Raw genomic sequence first — 20,553 nt, 5'->3', positions numbered from 1 at the left:
ACATTTCTTTTTCTTTTTTCTTATGAGAACAAATTTCCTTGAGGGTCAGTCACATTCTATTTTAATTAAGTTGTTCACAGCCCTCTATTTTCTGGTATTTTTATTCGATCTTGAACGCGCGGATGAAATCGCGAGAGAACTGGACGCCTAGGGTTAACGGGAGACCTGACAGCTCACCTCCCCGCCCCCACCCCCAAGTGCTTCGTGCTCGCTTTTTCTTTCGCCTGCGTTGAAAAATAGAGAGGCTGCAAACAGTCTATGTTTTAACACACTATGAACACGTTGCGTGGTGCAGTAAATAACTCGGGAGTATTGAGCAGAGCAACGTGCCCCTCTGCAGTCACTATCATTCGTCTTAGGGATTCACCAATACCTTCTACATAGATTTTAGTGCTGCGTACAAGCTCGCCATCTTTGGTGTATATGTGCAGGTAAACGTAAAGAAGTCCTACATCAGCGAGGACGAGATGTTCACTTGAATGGTGAAATGCAATTGTACGTTTATAAGGAAGAGCGGAACCAAGCGTGTGTTTGAATTTAGAAAGATGGTCACCGTGTTCACTGAACATGTGGACGTAGGAGAGTCCGTCCAACACAATAACACGGTCATCACTAGCAAGAGCCAGATCGTTTACAGAACACCTTAAAAGTCCTTCTCCAAAACTGCGCACAAATTGTCCATCATTCTCGTACACATCAACAACATAACCTTCCTTAAGATATCTGTTGCCCTTTATAACAACTTTGTGCTTACTATCGACTATCATAGCAGGAGAGTTATTGAAGTCAAGTTTCACCTTCACAGGAAACTGGTGGTGCATTTCCCCGTTGTTGTTAAACATGGATACCACAAAGTCAGATCCTGAATAATGAAGCTTAAACAATTTGACCAGTACATAGAAGTTGTCGTTCATGTCGACGGCGACATCAACCACTAGAAAACTGTCTTGGTCTACATTATGATCAGGGAGACTGAAATGATGCATAAACTGTCCTCTTCTGTCGAAGACCTTTACTTTAAGAATTACCCCGTCAGCTATAATGAACTCTCCCTTGGAATTCATCGCCATACCGCTCGGGTTTTTAAGCCTGTGCTCCTCCAGTCCATCCTGACCAAATGACCATGGTGCAAAAGAACAGTGCTCCATGTCCTGCTTACGAAGGACTTCAACTACCCTTTCGTCGCGCAACGGATCAATGTTTCCTTCTTCAGTATCAACTGTAGGCCACATCCAGAAAGGTACCTCTTTACCGACTGCTCGCGTGACATCGAAGATGACACGATTCACGTGACAGACACTAGAAATGATCTTCCCGCGTCCGTCTTTATTAAACCATGATTTGATGCCTTTCTGGAGTTCGACGTTAAAACTATTCTGTACTGCTGGCAGACAGTTTATTTCTTTGATACACACGCTGCACGGCGCTATTGCGTCCGCAGGATTGTCTATTGTCTCTAGTATTGTCGCCATAACTCGATATTCCATTGCCAGGATGCAGTCAGACGTTGTTAGAGCTTCATTTTTAAAAGCTCTTGTTGCTTCCCTGCGAGCCTCTTCGAATCTCGTCTTTGCGTTGGCAAGCGCCCTCGTAGCTGATTCATCCACACCAGTAAGCTGCATGTTTCGCATTTCTTCGGCGAGAGCAAACGCTTCAGCACAGGCTGCTCGCACAGGTACCTCGCCTCCACTTCTGGACCTTTCTTTATCGAACACTTCATAGAGCAGCTCGATTCCTTCCTCAAAGAAGCTGATACTTGTTAACAAATCTTTTCTTGATAATCCATCCAACTTTGACTTGATATCGTCTATCTCACGGACAATCACGCTGCGAAATTTTTGTTCTGTTAAGTCGCCATCTTTCAGCCTCTCCGTTGCCTTATCTCTGCCTTTATTCACAAGCAAGCCAATAGTGGCTTTGAACACGGCAGTCATAATCGAAGACATTATCCTTGAGTAAATGGCTTTCAATTCTTCTGTTATTCACTGCAGCGATGGAAACAAAGAGGTCCTTGTCTGGGCAAATTCCGACAGCGCTATGTCTCTGATCGATCTGAGGAGTTAAAACGACGTCATGAACGACGACACCGCTCACGCGACTTTGTGTTTTTTACGACAGCGACAAAGAGAAATGCCAAATCGATAACAACACTGTCGACAGCGACTTTCGACCACTTGCAGTGCATTTGGGCAGAAGAAATTGTATTTTACTATATCAAAACAAACATAAAGTTCAACTTTCTGTGAGACGTTATGCTTTCTGGTCACGCGCTCAACCCTAGGATGTCACTGCATTTCTGTCACACTAGGAAAGCGCAAGGTATTTTCTTTTTTAAATCCTTGCTTAAAATTTTCATATAATAAGGAAGAATGAGACAGATTAAAAAACACAAACTTGAAAACTTTAGACTTAATAGACCCAGTTACCCTCAATTGAGTTGGTGTGTATTTAAGAATTGTTTAAAATTGAAATATAATTGTTTAAAAACAATAACCTTAGGATGTCGCTGCATTCCTGTATTACCGGAAAAGGTCAAGGATTTTGAGACACATTAAAAAAACAAACTTGAAACAGCCAACAACTTTGAATTGAAGTTCTTTGTTTGGAATCTTATTCATGATGCCAAAGTTTCCTTGCATTTGTTCACTTTGTTGACGTCCTGTTAAGGTGGTACAACAGAAACAAAAAAAGTGCCAACTCCATGGAAGGGTCTGTTAAGGTCGAAGCTCCACGTCTTGTCACAGTTTGATATGTGGGACGTCACTAGAGAGGTCCACACTTTAATAAATCACAAAATGATCAGCCGACTTCAATAATTTATAGTAGACAGTAACACTCACTGAAGTCTCGATTAGGTACATCAGAAATTAATTCTCTCAGTTTTCTCTCGTTCCACATACAACTTAACAATCACTTATTGGTTTAGAAGCTCTCCACTCAAACCGTGAACATGCACTATTATTCTTTCACACAAACTCGCATGCGATCCTTACTTCGACAAGAACGTGACATAACAAAGTCACGCAATGGACGCGAGTCTGCGATATATGCCGCGCCCCTTACAATAAAGAGTACAAAAGCAAAAACCGACACAACGTAGAATGATTTTTTGAAGGTGTACTATATTTCGGCTGGCCAGACCAGCCTTCTTCAGGTACAATGGAAGATTTTACATTGGTGCGTGTTTTTATGTAGCCGATATTTACGTAATAGTGGCAGGCGCGGTGGCCTCATGGTTAGTGCGCTCGTCTCCAGATCGAGCGGTCCGGGTTCGAGCCCTGGCCGGGGACATTGTGTTGTGTTCTTGGGCAAGACACTTTACTCTCACAGTGCCTCTCTCCACCCAGGTGTATAAATGGGTACCGGCGAACTTAATGCTGGGGGTAACCCTTAGATGGACTAGCATCCCATCCAGGGGGGAGTAGAAATACTCCTAGTCGCTTCATGCTACAGAAACCGGGATAAGCTCCGGCCTGATGGGCCACTTGGCTCGCATGCAGACTTTACCTTTATATTTACGTAATACCGGAAATACGCAAAAGTAATTGATAGTGTAAATTGAAGATAAGCATACGGTAAAATAAAATAACATGATAAAAGAACATAATAAAAGAAAACAAATGGAAACAATTAATATGTTCCTTCGCGGATGTTCAGACCATTAGGATCAATTGTTCTGCCTTTTCGAATTAAAAAAGCTTCCCTGGCCTTACGGATAGAGTCTCGGTTAGAAACGATTTTTTCGATGGGGATTAATTGCATGTCGTTAGCAGTGTGGTTAGGAGAGGACAGGAAATGTTCGGCGGCTGTAGTAGGTTTAGATTTGTTGTTAGGGTTATCTATGGTACAATAAGCGCTCCCATCACAGTGCAAAAACGATGAGAAGTCAAAGACTACTGCAAGGCTAACACAACGTGGTATACATAAAACAATATTTCGGCTGGACAGACCAGCCTTCTTCAGGTTTAGACGTTAAACCTGAAGAAGGCTGGTCTGGGCAGCCGAAATATTGTTTTAAACATACGACTTTATGTTAGCCTTGCAGTAGTCTTTCTTTTATATGAGAACGTCTAATTTTGGAGCTGAGACTGAACGTTCTTATATATATATTTTTTTGCGATTTGAGGCTGAAAACGTTCTTAAGAGGTTCTTAAATTTACATGGTATACAAGGTCAACTAACTTGATAATGTTAAGGACTTTGTATTACCTGATGACTTTGATGGTGTGGAAGTTATTTTGGAACAGTTATAAATAAGAACTGCTGATTATTACAAATCAAGATGTGGGTCATGCAATAAGAAAACCATTGTTAACGTTATACAAAACATGCCCTCGAGTATTTGGGTTAATTTTCCATTTTTTGTTACCTTTATTTTATGCTTGCCATTTAATACAGATACAGATTAGCAAAGTAAGAAAAAGTTCTTAATCGACTCTCGGCCAAAGGAATGCTCTCAATATGTTCTTAAAATTTTGGTTAGTCTCAGCCTCAACGTCCTTATATAAGAGGTTCTCTTTTAAAAGAGAGTGTAGTCTTTGACTTGTCGTTTTACTTTTCAAGGTTGGCTGATCAGATCTGCTGTGAGATTCAACGTTCAATTAAGCAGGATTTTCGTTCACGGCTTTGCAGTTTGTTTAGTTTGTTACCACACTGTACTTTGACGTCATCTGTGATTTCATGAGCAGACGCACGGTATAACATGGAATCTTTTAGATAATCAATCCATAGAGCACGAAATAATGCACAATACCACACGATGATATACTGCTCGATGTTATTTTAATGTTCTCACACTAAGGTTTCACCATCAGACTTAAAAAAGAATTGTAGCCATCTTGTAAAGTCTGAGAACGATACTACATGTTAAAGAACTTTAAAGCGAGAGTTCACACACAAAAGGGTGTCATCCACTTACTTTGCTTTTCTAAAAATAGTTAGCCGAAAACCGCATTTTGCGGATGACTTTGAATTAAAACTTCCTCCATAAAGCTAAGTGAGATTCCAAAACTTTGTGGCCACGGCAAAGCGACATCAGAGCCTAACAACTTAAGAACTACCCGGCAAAAACTTTAGTTATTTTATTATTATTATTATTATTATTATTATTATTATTATTATTTTTTTTTTTTTATTTATTTATTTTTTTTTATTTTTTTTATTTTTTTTTTTATTTTTTTTTATTTTTTTTTTATTTTTTTGGCATATTTCTTTCTTTCTGATAGATAAAATAGACATTTTTACTAACGTCCCAGAGGTTTAAAGCCACCTTGTTATCTTTTCATGAATGTAAAGGTTCTGTAAACAGATTTTTCTTACCAGCTTGAAGTGTATGTATAAGTATAGTTGTAATAGAGCTTTGAAGTTTTAGAGCTTTGAAGTTTTTAATGAATAAAACAATTCAGAACGTTTCCCTATGATTTCCCTTCTTGTTCACAAGAGGATGCCGTAGTCAAGCCTGGGTTTGATTGAAGAATATTTCTTCCTTCCTAAAAACACTAACGCAATCTTCATTATGGCTTTAGAACGTTGTCTAGCAGGGTTACGTCCTCAACATGTGACGGGATTGTCACCTTCAGTAAGGGATTTTGTTCCATGGCTGTGCAGATGGCACGCTTTGCATGAAGATTGCCTGACCAACAGCGACGCGCAACCTGAGAAAATAAAAATAGAGAGACCGGTTTGTAAAATATGACAAAACTTGGTCAAATACTTGAGTGGCACACCACAATATTAAAAACTGGATCATTGGATAATGCAATTCAAGAGTTTTCATTTGCTTAGCCATCATGGCATATGAGCCATTATTCCATGCTCTACAAAGATGGTAAGCGTACACGCAACTTTTGGAACCTTTTTATCCTTTTTTTATTTTAGTTTTCTACATTTTGGTGGCGTTTCTAATAAAAAAATTATTCCACTCGCGCTTATTGGATACGAGATGATAATAGCTATTTACCATCTCATATCCAACGCGCGCTCGTGGAATAATTAAGGAGTTTACGAAACCACGACGGCGACGCCGAGGACAACGTCGATTAAAAAATGGATTTATATTTTACCTACGAATCTCGCGATACTCTAAAGTCATTTACTTTGTTTATCACTGTCAAAACTATCGCAAAACTAAATCCGGAACACAGCGATAAATTTGAAATAAAAATTTAAAATATTAGCCGTCGTGGTTCACGTTCTCCAGACAACGCAAAATTTGGTCATGTCACGTTGTTGTCTTGCAAAGGACGGCAAAGAAATGTACCAAGAATTATAACGCACGTGCACAGCCATTGTTCTGCTCATTAATTCTTTTGTTCAGTGAAGTTCCCGTTGCCGTTGCCGTCGTAGTTTCGTAAACTCCCTATTGTTAAATATAATCTTACTACAGCATTTCTTTCGGGGAAGGGGGAAGGGTGGCAGCTTGTCGCGATTAGGTGGCACTATTTTTTTCCCGTTTTCGCAAAATATCACGAAACGAAGTCAATCAATTTTCGTCAACAAGAGATCTGAGAACGATATTAACTTTTACGCTCACTGCTTTTATGAGAAAGCCCTTTCCTGAGAGAAAATCAATAACCCAGTGCCGCACGCGTCAAATTGTATTTCTACGGCAAAGGTATTTAGCACGACTCCATGTATCATCAGTGTGATTTCTTACTCCGTTGTTGACATCCCAGGATAGCATCACACGAGCCCTATCATTGGCTTCCTGCCGAGCAAACAAAGAGATAATTCATAATCCATCACGCGAAATCTATATTTATAGATTACTGCATGAAGTATACCATTGTTATTCCAGGAGGGTGACAATAAAGAAAATTACGAAGTTTTAAAAAACAAGTGCACGCAGTGTGAGCCAGAGAAGCGCAAAGTGCCCGGCAACAACTGCTAGTCTTACAACCATCGAGTGAACATATTGAACACAACAACAACTTATAACAACTTGCAACTTAGACTACTGAATTTAAATTGAGTAAAATTTTTGGCAAATCTAACAACACCAAAAAAATTGTATCTAGCAGCTCCTTGTTGACAAGGCCAACGGAACCACCTGCATAATGTAGTCTTCCTCGCCCAATATCTTTGATATTCCTGCCCAATACCTTTGATAAAGGTCTTTACCATAGCAATGAAAATGGGCCAATCAGCACTCGACAGAATAACATGCGCCTGGTGTAAAGCGCGAAAAAAAAAAAAAAAAAAAAAACGCGCGTAAGGTACGTGATGTCAGAAGTGTTCCTGATTGGCTGGAGAAAAGCACGTTCCCTCTGATTAGTTAACCGTTAAAGCCATTAGTAAAATCGAGAAAACTCTAAGTAAAGGGAAATAATTTTCTTTCGACAATCATAATTGGGGTCTGTTCTAGAACGACACACTTACTTGAGATCCGTCTAAAACAAGGCCAAAGCCTCCATTGACAACTTCACCCCTGAAAATAACAGTATTGGTTAATAATATAATAACTATATCGTGTAGTAAATATTTCTTGCCTCCTCACATTTTAGAGCTTCGCACACAGACTTACTGAACTTAGAGCCACCTTGTGCAGCCTCAAAAACAGCTTCAAATGAAAGTGCTGCTCGATAGTCTTTATTGAGTGTTCACACACTAGGGTTTCATCCACAGACTAAAAAGTTAGAACCACCTTGTACATCGTAATAAACAGTACCACATGAAAGAAAGCACTGCTCAATATATAGCTTTCATTTGAATGGTCACACACTAGGGTTTCATCCACAGACTTAAAAGTTAGAACCACCTTGTACAGTATGACAAACAGTACCACATGAAAGTGCTACTCAATAGCTTTCATTCGAATGATCACACACTAGGGTTTCATCCACAGACTTAAAAGTTAGAACCACCTTGTACAGCATAATAAACAGTACCACATGAAAGCACTGCTCAATAGCTTTCATTTGAATGGTCACACACTGGGGTTTCATCTACAGACTTAAAATTAGCACTACCTTGTACAGCATGATAAACACTACCACACGAAAGAACTGCTCAATAGCTTTCATTTGAATGGTTTCATACAAGGTTTCATGCACAGACTTAAAAGTCAGAACTACCTTGTACAGCATGATAAACAGTACCACAGGAAAGTAATACTCAGTAACTTTCATTTGCATGGTCTCATACAAGGGTTTCATGCACAGACTAAAAAGTTAGAACCAGCTTGTACAGCATGATAAACAGTACCAGAATGAAAGTACTGCTCAGTAGCTTTCATTTGCATGGTCTCATACAAGGGTTTCATGCACAGTCTATAGCATTTGTAAAGAGTGGGCGGCTATTCGCAAGCTACAACTGAAAATAAATGGGAATTATCAGTGGAACCTCTACGGAGTAGCTATACATCGACTGTTTCCGAATTGAGTTGAAATTTGGAAAGTGTTGCATTAACTTAAAAGACCAAATGGTTTACCGTAGGCTTCAATCAAACAACTTATCACAACTAACCATCCCACACCACCGCCGTTATGTAGTGCAACCCAAGTAGCTCCACGGAATGAATCGCCGATAGCATTTTGAACAGCCATGTCTGAATAGAGCAAAAGAAAACCAAACAAACAATAAACAATTAAAATCATGCGGTTAGATACCGATATGATATTTCCTATAATACAGCCGAGAATATATGGTCCCTCAAATTGAGCAGGCAACAGTCGAACGAACAGTTACAAACCTGCACAGAAGCTAGACCCGTCGTAAATGTTTGAAGTCTCTCGGAATGGGCTAAGAAACAAACAAACAAACAAGACTTTCCAACAAATATCATGTTTGAACTAGATGAAGTTAATATTAAGTTCATTCAGGCCGGGCCTTGAACGTACACAATGCCATTTCAACACAACAGATTGCAACATTGCTGTGCACAACATGTTGCACGCGTGTTTGGCAAGCCTGTTCAGTGAACCTAACAAAGTTTAAAAAAAATATGAACAAAATATTGAAGAGTACAGATCATACAAATATTTACCTGTCTGTGCCACTAACATCATGATGGTCTCGACTTATAACAACACAACCCTAAAAAAATATAGTGGGCAGGAGTATAGCTTAGCAATGTCGTCGTAATGTGTAGAAAAACGGAAAAGAGAAAAACAATGCTCTCTGTTGGAAACAAATCTTTTCGCAGATTTCGATATGATAGAGCGGTCTTTACTTGAGTGCCGAAAGTACAGTGGAAGGTCTCATAAGCGGACACCTTCGGGACGGAATAAAGCTGTCCGTAACTGGAGCTGACCGATTACGAAAATTGTTCTCGTAAGCGGCCGGCAACTAGAGTTGTGAGAAAAAGATGGCCGCCTACGGGAGCTCGCCCAGCTTAAAATAAACATTAGGAATGCAAAAATGCCACCAAATTATTATTATTATTGGTTTTATTGCCTTTTGCAATGCCGAAATAATGACGATAATTGTAAACAGTACTACATACTGCAGTGCGGAGGAACCCCGTTAATCCAGTCACCAACCGGCCACAAAAATTTGGTAGCACATTAGAACCCCGCCTTGCGACCACCCCGTTAATACGACCACCTCGTTATCACTGCCACTTTATCCTTGCCCGAACAAAAGCTCAGTCAGTCACTTTCTTATTTAAAGAGCCCCTTTAATAAGGCCACCCCGTTAATACCACCAAATTTTTGCAGCCCGTTGGTGACCGGATTAACTGGGTTCCACTGTATTAGCGGGGTAACCGTAACACTCGCATGATGACCTTTTTGGACGTGCATTAACAAGACAATAGTTGATGCACCCGAGTGCAATGTATGAAATTTGTCTTACTGTGTACTTCTGTGAGAAAACTTCTATTACCTGCAATCGCCCTTCACTTATGCCTTTATTGAACGCCTGTGCCAAAGCGACCCTTCCCCGTTGGTCTGAGTACAAAATCCGCGCCTGAGAACCCACTACCTGCAAATGAAAACACAAGATGCGCTGATGTGTGTTTCCCTCAAAATAACGATGGTTCTGGTAAATAAGTAATGGAAAAAGAGGACTGTGTGGAGTCCAAAGCGGTCTGTGATCAGACGAGTAAGACTAACTTTTTTCATCGTAATTAGCCAGAATTAGAGAACACAAAGACCTCTTATTAGTTAATCAAAGGTAAACTAGCTGAGAGCACGTTTTAGTCAAGTGGTCCATACAGCCAGCGTATCACTCCGATTTCCGTAGCACTTTAATGCTTAAAAGCAAATAGGAGAATTCCTTCTCCCCCCTGAATGGGATGCTTGCCTATCGCAGGGTTACCCCCCTACCCCAGCGCGTGCCCAGTGTTAACATTCATGTAGCGTTACTAAAAGACATTTATAAACCTGGTTAAAAGCGGCACTGCGGCAAAGTGTCTTTTCCAACAACGCAATGCGTTTCAAAGATTTGAATAAGTGATGCGGTGACCCGTCACGAGATATTTCCGTTGTGTGCTCATCAAAAAACGTTTCCTCAAAAAAGCGCTCAGTAGTTGTGCAAGGAAACGTAGTACCTGCCTCGTCGCCACTCGCCCGCGCGATAGTAAAAAAAAAAAAAAAACCTAACTAACTAACTACCAGCTCCCGCTCGCATTTAATGCCGAATTCCAGTCTTTGCGCTTAGAAAGAAAAAGAAAAGGCTGGGGAGGAGGCAGACACTATTAATACCAGTTGATGCTGCTGCGCCTCCTCGATCCATTTCAGGTTGTCCTCGTATTGAGCTTTCACCTCGGCTGGCACTACAAACAAAGCAAACAAAATTAATGTCAAGCTCTCGAAATATGTTTCAGCGTTTCACATTTTCGTAAGACAGCCCATAGTTAATCGCTGAAAACTAGTGAACAAATCCAACGAAAAAGTGTTTCGTTTTGAAATAGCAGAGGATTCGATGTATGGAACAAGAAATGCTGTGCTTCATCAAGTTTCCAAATCTAAGAAGAAAGTTGAAACTACGATACAACGGAGAATTTTTAACGAACTTCAAGGTGTTTGAAAACTTTGTTTGTGGTAAATCTTTTAAATCGAAGCAAAAAAGAAGGCCGAGTAAACGGAAAATAAGATAGTAAAAATCCATGCTAATTAAGGTTATTCCCCAGTATCGCATTGCGCATCCCTACTGCGCATAATTTCACGCGTGATTAGCGCGCGCGCATTAAAAAATGGCGGCTTTTTCTTTACAGCTGGACCTCGCCATAGAGGTAAATCGTCATTTTCTCGCAAACGAGTATGGTGACCTATCATTTTTTTCTGTTGTTTTGAATTGAGTAATAAATTTATCTGTGTAATATAAATATGGACCAATTCTCAGTGTAGAACAAAAAGCAATCGTCGGAAACGTGAATTTAGCAAGCAATCGTGACTACAATCATGGTGCTATTATAAGGATTTATATGGGTATAAACAAGGTGCTGTTGCTCCTAAACGAACATGGGGACCCCTCATTTTTATTTCAAAATTTAAGTTCCTATAATGTTATAAACAATCAATAGGCAGAGTTTCACAAAAATCTCAGTGCAGGTTCTATTTCAGTGGAATGACCTTAAAAAAAAAAAATCCATGCTAATTAAGAACACTTCCCAAACAAAGTTAAGGTTATGATTATGATTAAATATTTTAAAATGCGTTAGAGACAGTATTTTCCTCAGTAACCTTTGATTTAGTAATCTTCACTCTGCCTTTCAACACAGAGAACTAAGTTAAACCATTTCTTGCCAAAGTAATCTAAATTCTGTTGCAGATTTGAGGCAATTCCCCCTGATGTACCTATATCTAGTAGCTACTTCACAAGCATGTGCAATTTACCGCATACAAACAAGCTCTTAACAGTTTAGAATGTGTAAGTCAAGCATACTTACATCCTTCTGCCATTATTTCCTCAAAGACTTTCTTGGCAATCTTGTCTGTTGTTGCCAGATCAGCAGCGAGACCAGAAGTACACACCCACCTTAAAAATAGAACAAATGGTCCAAAATGTTATGAGAACCTCAGTCTGAACACACGCTGGTTAAATTTCTGACTCAATTTGCACAACACTCCGGCAATTTATCTTTCTCATGCAGTGTAAATATGTGATGTTTTTCATACATTGTCGATTGATTTCAATCACGCTTGTCTAAAACGTCCTCGGATAGAGCGGTTTTCAATTCAGTGTCGAAAGTAATTAGACAATTACTTTGGTTTTGGTTTTGGTTTTGGTTTTACTTCGGTTTGAGATTGGTTGAGTAGTCTAATTGGTAAGTAATTGGTTTGGTTCTGGTTTTACGACACTCAATTGAAAACCGCTCTATATCATAGACTCCAAAACTGATCAGCTAGTAGCTGGCCAGACAGCTCAGTTGGTAGAGCAATGCACTGGTATAGACGAGGTCATGGATTCAAAAATATTTTCAATTGAGTGTCATAAAAAGAAAACCGAAGTAATCACTACAGCCAATCACAAAGGACGTAGACAATACAGTGAACCAATCACGTGTAGCGTAGTGCTGCAAAACCAATTACCTTTAGGTGCTCTAGTGAAAAACCACTCTATCAGGCAGCTAGCTTACCTGGTTAAAGTTCAATCCAAATAGAAGCATAGAAAACTGGCCATGTCATTGTGGCCATTTTGCGTCATTTTCAGTTAAAATCAAATACTCATTACGTCAGAGCAGAGCCGTCTTATTGTACTTTTTCCGTCGTGACACTTTTCCGCACCGGCCCCGTTTCCTTTTAAAAAACACACAATACTGTATGGTCTACCGCTGTAGAAACAAGGTAAGCTTTACTCACCGAAATGGTCCAAATCCCAGGGAAAATATATCACTAAAAAAGAATAACAATGACATATTTGTTCACAAACCAATGATTCTACAAGCATTTATAACGATCAGACCAGATAATGGCACATAAACACATACCCCATGATGTCTTGCACGTAGGACGGATAACGAAAAATGCCGAGCGGAGCCCCCTCTTTACAAACATCAGCTCCTAAAAATTAAAATAAAACCGGCTTAGGTCTACTTTCTTCTTAAAAATGACAATCTGTTCTGTATATGACGCGATAGGCTTGATGAAATAAGACCTCTGATGTCACACACAGTCATTTCCCCGCTCGCTCGGAGGCGTCGATCTGCGATTCGCGCCACTAAATTCCAAACTGATGACGCAGCACTATAAACAACCGTGTAGTGTCTCTGATTGGTTAGTACTTCGTCACCTAGCAACAACCAACCAACAAGACAATGCACGGATAGCTGTGGTTTCATTTGCTTCTTAGAGAAAATGGCTAAGGCGTCAAAAAAGTAATTTCAGCGCGCAAAACGTCGGCCACAATTTGGGATAATTTAACCCAGTCCTCATTCATTTCAAGATTTTATTGGGTGATTCTGATCGGCCATTTTGGCGTTTGTGGTTTCCTCACCTTTACTGGGCCACATAATCTATCAATAATTTGGAATTGAAATTTGATACATAAAAAATACGGCTATGAACCTGTGCTCAATTAAGCCACATTAGTCCAAAACTTGTTGTTTTGTTTATTGCCCAGTAAACACAAAGTACGCCTGGCAGCTTGTGGGTAGCTTTCTGATGGGTTTGAGAGAAAAGGCATAAAATATTTTCAGATTGATTAAAACTCTGACGGAATTTGAATCTTCACCTGCACGGCTGGCCTCCAAAAGAAATGCATTTCCATAATCCCAGAAGAACATTCCACGAGCGGTGAGCTTATTAATAGCGGCGACTTGGCGACGCAAGCTGAAACACAATTTACAAAATCCAATATTACTAGTACATGTAAGTGTCATTTTAGAAGAGAATGGTTTTCAACTGAGTGACGTAAAACCGAAACCGATGTAATCACTGTCAGTGTCAGTAGCCAATCACAAAGCACACAGACAGTGTACAGTAAACCAATCAAAACTCAAAGTAAACACAAGGAACTGACGCAAAGTGCGGGAAAACGTGACCCAGTGAGTCACGATTGGTTTGGGTTTTCTGATTGGTTGTGAAAGTGGCGCAAGATTTATATGCCAATCGTGTAGCGCAGTGAAGCAACACAATGCGATATTTGAGTGAAAATGGCTCTATTAGTCATAATTTATACAGTAACATTAATTATAACACTTTCATCGTCAAAATTAATTATGCTGTACATAATAATTTAACAAGAGTGTTTCCATAATAAGGAAGATAAATTAACTATTTTCACCTTTCTTGCACCAAGGCTTTAAATCTTTCAGGGTCATGTTTCATAATTTCATTTGCTTCATCAAACTTTACCTAAATAATAAGTGAAGAAATAATTGAAAAAATAAAATCAGTCAAAGGCTGGAATCCCAGGCATTCACAAGATAACGACAGAACTTTCATAGAAAAGCCATCCCACTGTATTGGCGCCACGTTGGCACTATATTGCCGTCATGTTTGCTCTTTATTGCCACCAACCTGAACAGGATAATATCCTCCATTAAACGGATTATGCAGTGAGGTTTGATCAGAGCCCAGCTCCGCAAGAACTTCACCGGTACTCTCATACTCTTGCACTAAGCGCTCCCTTCAAAAGCGACAACAAGTCACATCCGAATCAGTCTCAAATAGGAAATCAATGAGATGTGAACACAGAAGGACTAAGAAATCTTACCATAAGTCTACGACATTGCCGTGGTACCCCAAGCTGTGTGGTTTTTTCAACTTCCGAGCTTTCCTGTAAAAGAAAAACAGTACTGTCATTCTCAGCACCATAGGTCCGCACTGCATGCATGCAAAAAGATAACTATGAAAATAATAATACACATCAGTAAAGCTGTGAGATATCACACAAATGAATCTAAGTTATACTGCATAAATGGCTTCGAATGCACTATTCAATTGCGACAAAAAAAAGGAAAAAATTAAGTGCAAATTATTATTGATGATTTTTAAGATCATTATGTACAGTACTTGATAAGTTCCACACAGATGTCCACATCAGATGTATATTCCATTAACCATCTGTGAAGAAAAGCAACACACGGTAGCAGTTAATTTCAGAATGGTTTAGGAAAGACCACAAACCAAAAGAACATGCATAAAGGAAGCTTTAGTCATACCCTTGTGCATGTCTTTTTTTCAAAGCAGCCTCATCAACCTGAAAGTCAAAGAAATTTGAATATGTACTCACAGCCTAAAAAGCCACTGAGAATAGAGACATTTAAAACAAATACACTGCTGAGACACCTTCAGATCAAAGTAAATTATAATTGACTTTGGAAGTAGTTTAGAAGAAAGAAACAAAGGGTTGAATGGATGGACAAAAGAAGGAAGAAGGGAGGGAGGACAAAGGAAAAAGAAATTAGCAAAATAACAAATGAATGAAACAAAATAAAATAAATAAATTGCAATGTTTAGAGAGGAAGCCACACCAGTCTTAGCTGGTTTTCATGCAGGTCCTCTATCCTGGTTGAATTTGAATTTGGAAATGTTGGTTTTTGTGAAGGGAGGAAAACTGGAGAACCCAGAGAAAAATCTTCAAAGCAAGGCGAGAACCAACAATAAACTCAATCAACATATGGCACCAGGCCGGAATCAAACCCAGGCCACATTGGTGGAGGGCGAGTGTTCTTACCACTGTGCTATCCCTGCTCCCCAAATGACTGGAAGAATAAAAATGTTACACCTGAATGAAGGGATGAACAGAGGTCGTGAATGACTCAGAACAAATGGATGAAAAGACAGAGTAACCATACCTCAGCCACTACACCAATACAACCAGCAATGACAGCAGCTTTTGCTTGTGCACCACTCATTCCACCCAGGCCTGCTGTAACAAAAACCTACAAACACAATATTGTGTGTTGTGAGCGTAAACAAAATACCAAAGCAAACAAATAACAAAATTAATAATATTGTTTTGCAAATTTTAGTCTTTTAATAGAGTCAAACAAATAGACAGACTAATATTCCCTAGTGAATACTTTTTTATTTGCCTTCGATTGCACATTAAATTTACACATAAGTCAGCCTGTGTATCTGGTGGGAATACAGGCACAGGTGCCTTGTTATAGCAGTGTGCAGGAGTACCTTATAATGAGAGTGCAGAAATAGCAGAAATGCACATGTGAATATTTCACCAGCCATGTAGGTTAGTTTCAAGACTTTGAAAAAAGAAAAACAAAAGACAAAAAAAATCAGATGCACAGTAAGGTACCTTTCCTCTCAGATCATTCACTCCTAAGTGCCTTCTTGCAGCATTTAGAACAACAATCTGTGAACAAAAGGAAAGTTGTATGATGAAGGTTCTATCTTACAGTTATCCATTAGGTGATGCATTTTGTGGCATTAATTGTGTAAATATTCCTTGGATGGCCTTCTTATAACAGCAGAAGCCTCTAAGAGGCCTAAGAAATGAGCGTTTGGGAAATGAATGAGATCTTAATTTATATACATTGTAATTATATTAATTCCACAATGTTACAAGGGCGTCAAAAAACAAAAAACAAAAACAAAAAAAACACACAGCTCCGCCGATATGTTAACTTCTTCCTTTGTTGGAGGTGGGCTTGGGAGAGATTCAAATTAATTTACGAAAATAAATCTAAGATATAGACACTGGTACTAATATAAATTGATGGGGCAGGTAGTAATAGAAATGTTCTAAATTCGCTGGCATTGTCAGAACTACAGAACTTACTGTGGTTCCATGAACTATCCCTTGAGGTCCTATATAACAGTAACTCCCTGCTGTCATTTGACCGTACATAGTCACACCTAAGGCAAACATTTTGTCATACTGATCTTTTGATGAGTAGTTTGGAATAACCTGGAAAAATCAAACAAACAAACAAAGAGTAACGTTAGATTCATAAAAGAAAAATTGAGAACATTTAGTGATTCTGGAAACACTTTGAGCAGCTAGGAGCAGCTAGATGTTGTCAGGACCCTCCAGATGCGATAACAAATAATGGTACTTTACAATATGAAAACTCTGACAATTGGTATTCCATCAGTAGTGACCCAGGCCACTAGGCCAGCATCCAGCTCCAGCTTTATAAGCATGTGACAAGGAGTAATTAAAATTGGCTGCTAATAGCAACCCCTTCCTTCCCCTCCCCCCACCCCCATAGTACGATGTTAGCTTGTCACATGTTACATGACTTGTGTAGAGGTAAAGACACATGATTATTGCCATTTTGCACGTAACTTTTTAAGCAGTTGTCAAAGTAAAGCCCCTAAAAATTAAGGTTTGAAAGGAATGAGTATGTGTTACCAAGAAATTGTTAGCAACACAAATCCCCTTATCTGGGTATCTAGAGCAGCTCTGTTCAAGTAAATGGGTCTTGCTCAAATACATCATCTGCCATTTTCAGTTGGTGACTTTAATTTGACTCACCTCTGCTGTAAAATTCATTTCACATATAAATAAATATAATTTATATATTAATAATATTTTTAGTCTTACCATGCCATTAGTAATTACTGCCCTTGGAGCAGATGGGCTGCTGGGAAACAGTCCCTGTGGGTGACCTGAGCACATTACAAGAGTCTGGTCTTCTGTCATTTCTGATAAATATTGCATCACAATCCAAAACTAAATAAATGACAAAATATTGACACAACAGTAATAATTATTAAATAAATATATTAAAAATAAATTAATTATTTGTGTGTTGTAAGTAGTCTGGTAAAGTGGCAGTGTAGTTTTGTTATTTGTAAAGATATCATGGTATTGTAAATGATTAATAAAATAGAAATAACTAAACGAATGAAATTAAAAAAAGTCATAAGTATTTGCACTTAGCAGAACCATTAATTTGCAGCTTCCTAACATTACTAATATCCCCAGCTTCTCTCCCAGGTTTGGCAAACGATTAGTCAGAAATAATCAGTCATTTACTGAGGGCATCATGCAGCAGGTACGACTGCAAACTAAATGCAGTTTTAGACACGATAGTAGTGCAAGTTTATAAATAGAAACTTATCAATTCTCTGATTTACAAGTTATATATTAATTAAAATAAATTAAAATATTTTCAAGAAGAATTTGCAATCAGCTTACCTGAGCCCAGTTAGAAAACACCTGCCCATTCCCTCCATATGTGACAAGTTCATGAGGAAACTACATTAATTGTAGAAGTAAATATTTATATTATTCTCCTATTTAACAGAGTGGCAGATAGACCCTAAGCATCATAAATGAAAATAAATTATCATCATCAATCAAATTAGTAAATAAAGAAAATAAACTATCATTAATAACAATTATAACTTAATGGTTAACTTAGTTGAGCTTCTCATGATTACTCCCTAAAACTATCAACAAATCAGCACATATCAATTATTATTAATAATTATTAAATAAATATCACTGATTGGCTTACTTGAGCTACTCGTGGATCCAGATTATTCATTATCATCAGCATAATAGCGGCAGCTTGTCTAGTTCTAGCTGGATACTCGTCAATAGGATAAGCACTGGGATAAAAAAAGTTTTAAATTATACATGCATGTAGCATTCTGAATGAAGAACTAAAAGCCCAAGATCAATAAGCTATAACTGATTAACAGGTCAAATCCTCGTTGTGAAACTAAGTAGATCACCAATGTACGAAGTTTATGAGAATTTCTGTCATTACATCCATTCCTACTTAATTCTTGGTGCTTTGTCACATGATATTCAATTTAATAACGCTTTTACCGGTTGGTAAAATGCAGTTAATGGAACATGACACCCCTTGAGGGCTAGACTGTTTTCGTTCATCATGTAATCCAGTAGGACAACAATAGTAATGTCAATGCTGAATGCTCAATTCACAAGTGAACATTCCCTTATTCTAGCAGTTAGCACACCCTTCCCTCCCTTGGAGAGGGGCTTTTATCTGTTATTTGTCAATAAACTGGGGTCACTCCTTGTGGTTCAGTTAAGTCTGTGTGGTAACTTCCCCCAAGCTTTTGCATTGTTTGTATCTTGCCATCTCATATCCTGGCCTTTATCTTGTCTGATCCAGCCTGTGCTGTGCTGGGGATATAAGAAAGGCTCTGCCAATACTCTTGTTCTATTCCCATGTGAGTGGAGGAATAAGCGATGCTTTTAGTTTGTGCACCTATCATGGAGTTACGTCAAGTCTCCCGCAGGGCTGTGTCCCCCTCAATTATGCCATATTGTTGTTTGCGTACTTTGTTGGGTCACCTTTCATCTGGTTGCGTTAAAATTCTACACTTAGTTTGAATAGCGGGATAGTGGCATTAAGTAATATTAAACTTACCGCATTTCAATGTCTGGTCTGAAGCGATACATGTAGATGTGGCCATACTCCCTTAATTCTTGGGCAAACTCTGGAGCAAGTGTATGATGACAAGTGGATGGAAAATATCTCAGGGGATTCTGCAATGCTAACTAAAACACAAATATTGTAAACAGTTTAAGATAGTAACTTATAATAATATTTTTTTCATTGTTTTACACATAAGTACTAAGTAAAAATTTAGGACATTCAATGATAATTAGAACCCTCCTGATGCCATTTGCTTAGTAAATTAAGCTGCTAAAACAATTAAAACTACAAAACTCTGAGACATGAACTCTGTTGTTGGGCCTCCGTGAGAAAGAAAAGAAGGGCTTAAGTGAGATGGTAGAGCTTTGCCACTTACCACAAGCTTATGGCATGTCTATCTAAATATTAGCATATTAAACCACCCTAAAACGTTCCTAAGATTGTCATATATGCATGACCAAAAAATGCTGTAGGAATTTTTATTTTCTATCACAGTCACAGGTGATGTTTCAGGATAAAGGTCGTAAGTGATGTTTTGTATGACACAAACAGCGTGCAGTCGAAAAAACACGTGCGAGAAAGTTGAACCCTAGCACAGCTCAGTCTTGGTTGTTTCTCGTGACACACTTTGGCAAATGATGGACAAGAAAAACAAAATGATGGGTTGAATTCAAACCTCAGGTACATTACATGTTTACCCTAATTTTTGCCAGAGTTTATTTGTATCACGTGACTTCAAGCAAATCGTGCATGAAAAGAAAAACGGATTTTATGGATTACAAATTAATTTATAATACGCTGAGTTAAAATCTATGCGTTTTATTTTATCTAATGCTTATTTTTTTAGTAATTAGTACAATTAAGCTTAACTTGTTTAGGCCATGTCGTTAAATAATGCACATTTATCCCTATCACACGTACATCATGCTACCATTTTTTTAAAGTAAGAATTTGAGAGCTACATTCGTAAGCTTCCAAAATAAGTAAAGAAAAATCGATTGGAATTATTTGGGGTTATTAAAGATAAAGATAGATCTCGTAGACAACCAAAACAAGAAAGTGGCCAGAATTTGTTGTTGAAAGACAACAATCAAGCTAAGTTTCGTTTAGGCGCTGTCCGCTACTCTCAAGGAATTTTCTCAAAGTATCAAAGAAGATTTCATACCCTTCGCTCATCCGCAGAAAGATTCACTGTTCTGACAGGTGCATGTGGCACGGAATTGTCGCGATTTCGCGGTGAAGGAAGAGGATCGATTGGAAGGCCATCGCACAATTCCTTTAAGGACGCCATTTTATTCAGTCCGTGATCAATGATTCCAGCGTTTTGTATTTTTAATATATGCGCG

General features: G+C 38.7%; 2 protein-coding genes across 4 annotated transcripts in view; both read right to left on the bottom strand.

Annotated features, from left to right (window-relative positions):
* Positions 1-2,085, bottom strand: part of LOC149096632 (uncharacterized) — a 2,360-nt gene extending 275 nt beyond the window's left edge. The window contains exon 1 of the mRNA XM_089281404.1: positions 1-2,085. This exon is cut by the window's left edge and continues 275 nt beyond it. Coding sequence (XP_089137530.1) covers positions 264-1,946 — 1,683 coding nt within the window. The 5' untranslated portion in view covers positions 1,947-2,085 and the 3' untranslated portion in view covers positions 1-263.
* A 3,122-nt stretch (positions 2,086-5,207) lies between these two features.
* LOC110039654 (urocanate hydratase-like) lies at positions 5,208-20,507 on the bottom strand. Of its 3 annotated transcripts, none has more exons than XM_020744787.2 (25): positions 20,373-20,507; positions 19,199-19,329; positions 18,314-18,407; positions 17,992-18,051; positions 17,395-17,523; positions 16,627-16,755; positions 16,144-16,200; positions 15,683-15,769; positions 15,047-15,084; positions 14,898-14,948; positions 14,599-14,661; positions 14,403-14,511; positions 14,167-14,237; positions 13,615-13,712; positions 12,872-12,944; positions 12,744-12,776; positions 11,831-11,919; positions 10,644-10,714; positions 9,823-9,921; positions 8,984-9,033; positions 8,690-8,739; positions 8,464-8,545; positions 7,378-7,426; positions 6,656-6,706; positions 5,208-5,654 (listed from the first exon to the last, which is right to left on the bottom strand). In XM_020744787.2, exons 1-25 carry the CDS (start codon positions 20,496-20,498, stop codon positions 5,514-5,516), a joined length of 2,031 nt encoding a protein of 676 aa, XP_020600446.2. In that variant the 5' UTR covers positions 20,499-20,507; the 3' UTR covers positions 5,208-5,513. The 3 variants fall into 3 exon arrangements, with proteins under 3 accessions (XP_020600446.2, XP_020600447.1, XP_089137077.1); XM_020744788.2 differs by lacking the exon at positions 20,373-20,507 and adding an exon at positions 19,584-19,661; XM_089280951.1 differs by lacking the exon at positions 6,656-6,706.
* Positions 20,508-20,553: the final 46 nt, after the last annotated feature.

The sequence above is a fragment of the Orbicella faveolata genome, unplaced genomic scaffold (genome assembly GCF_042242905.1).
Source record: "Orbicella faveolata isolate gen_17 unplaced genomic scaffold, um_ofav_v1 contig_48, whole genome shotgun sequence".
Classification (NCBI taxonomy): Eukaryota; Metazoa; Cnidaria; class Anthozoa; order Scleractinia; family Merulinidae; genus Orbicella; species Orbicella faveolata.
Note: the sequence above shows the minus strand (reverse complement) of the source record. Positions and strands in the feature narration are given on the sequence as shown.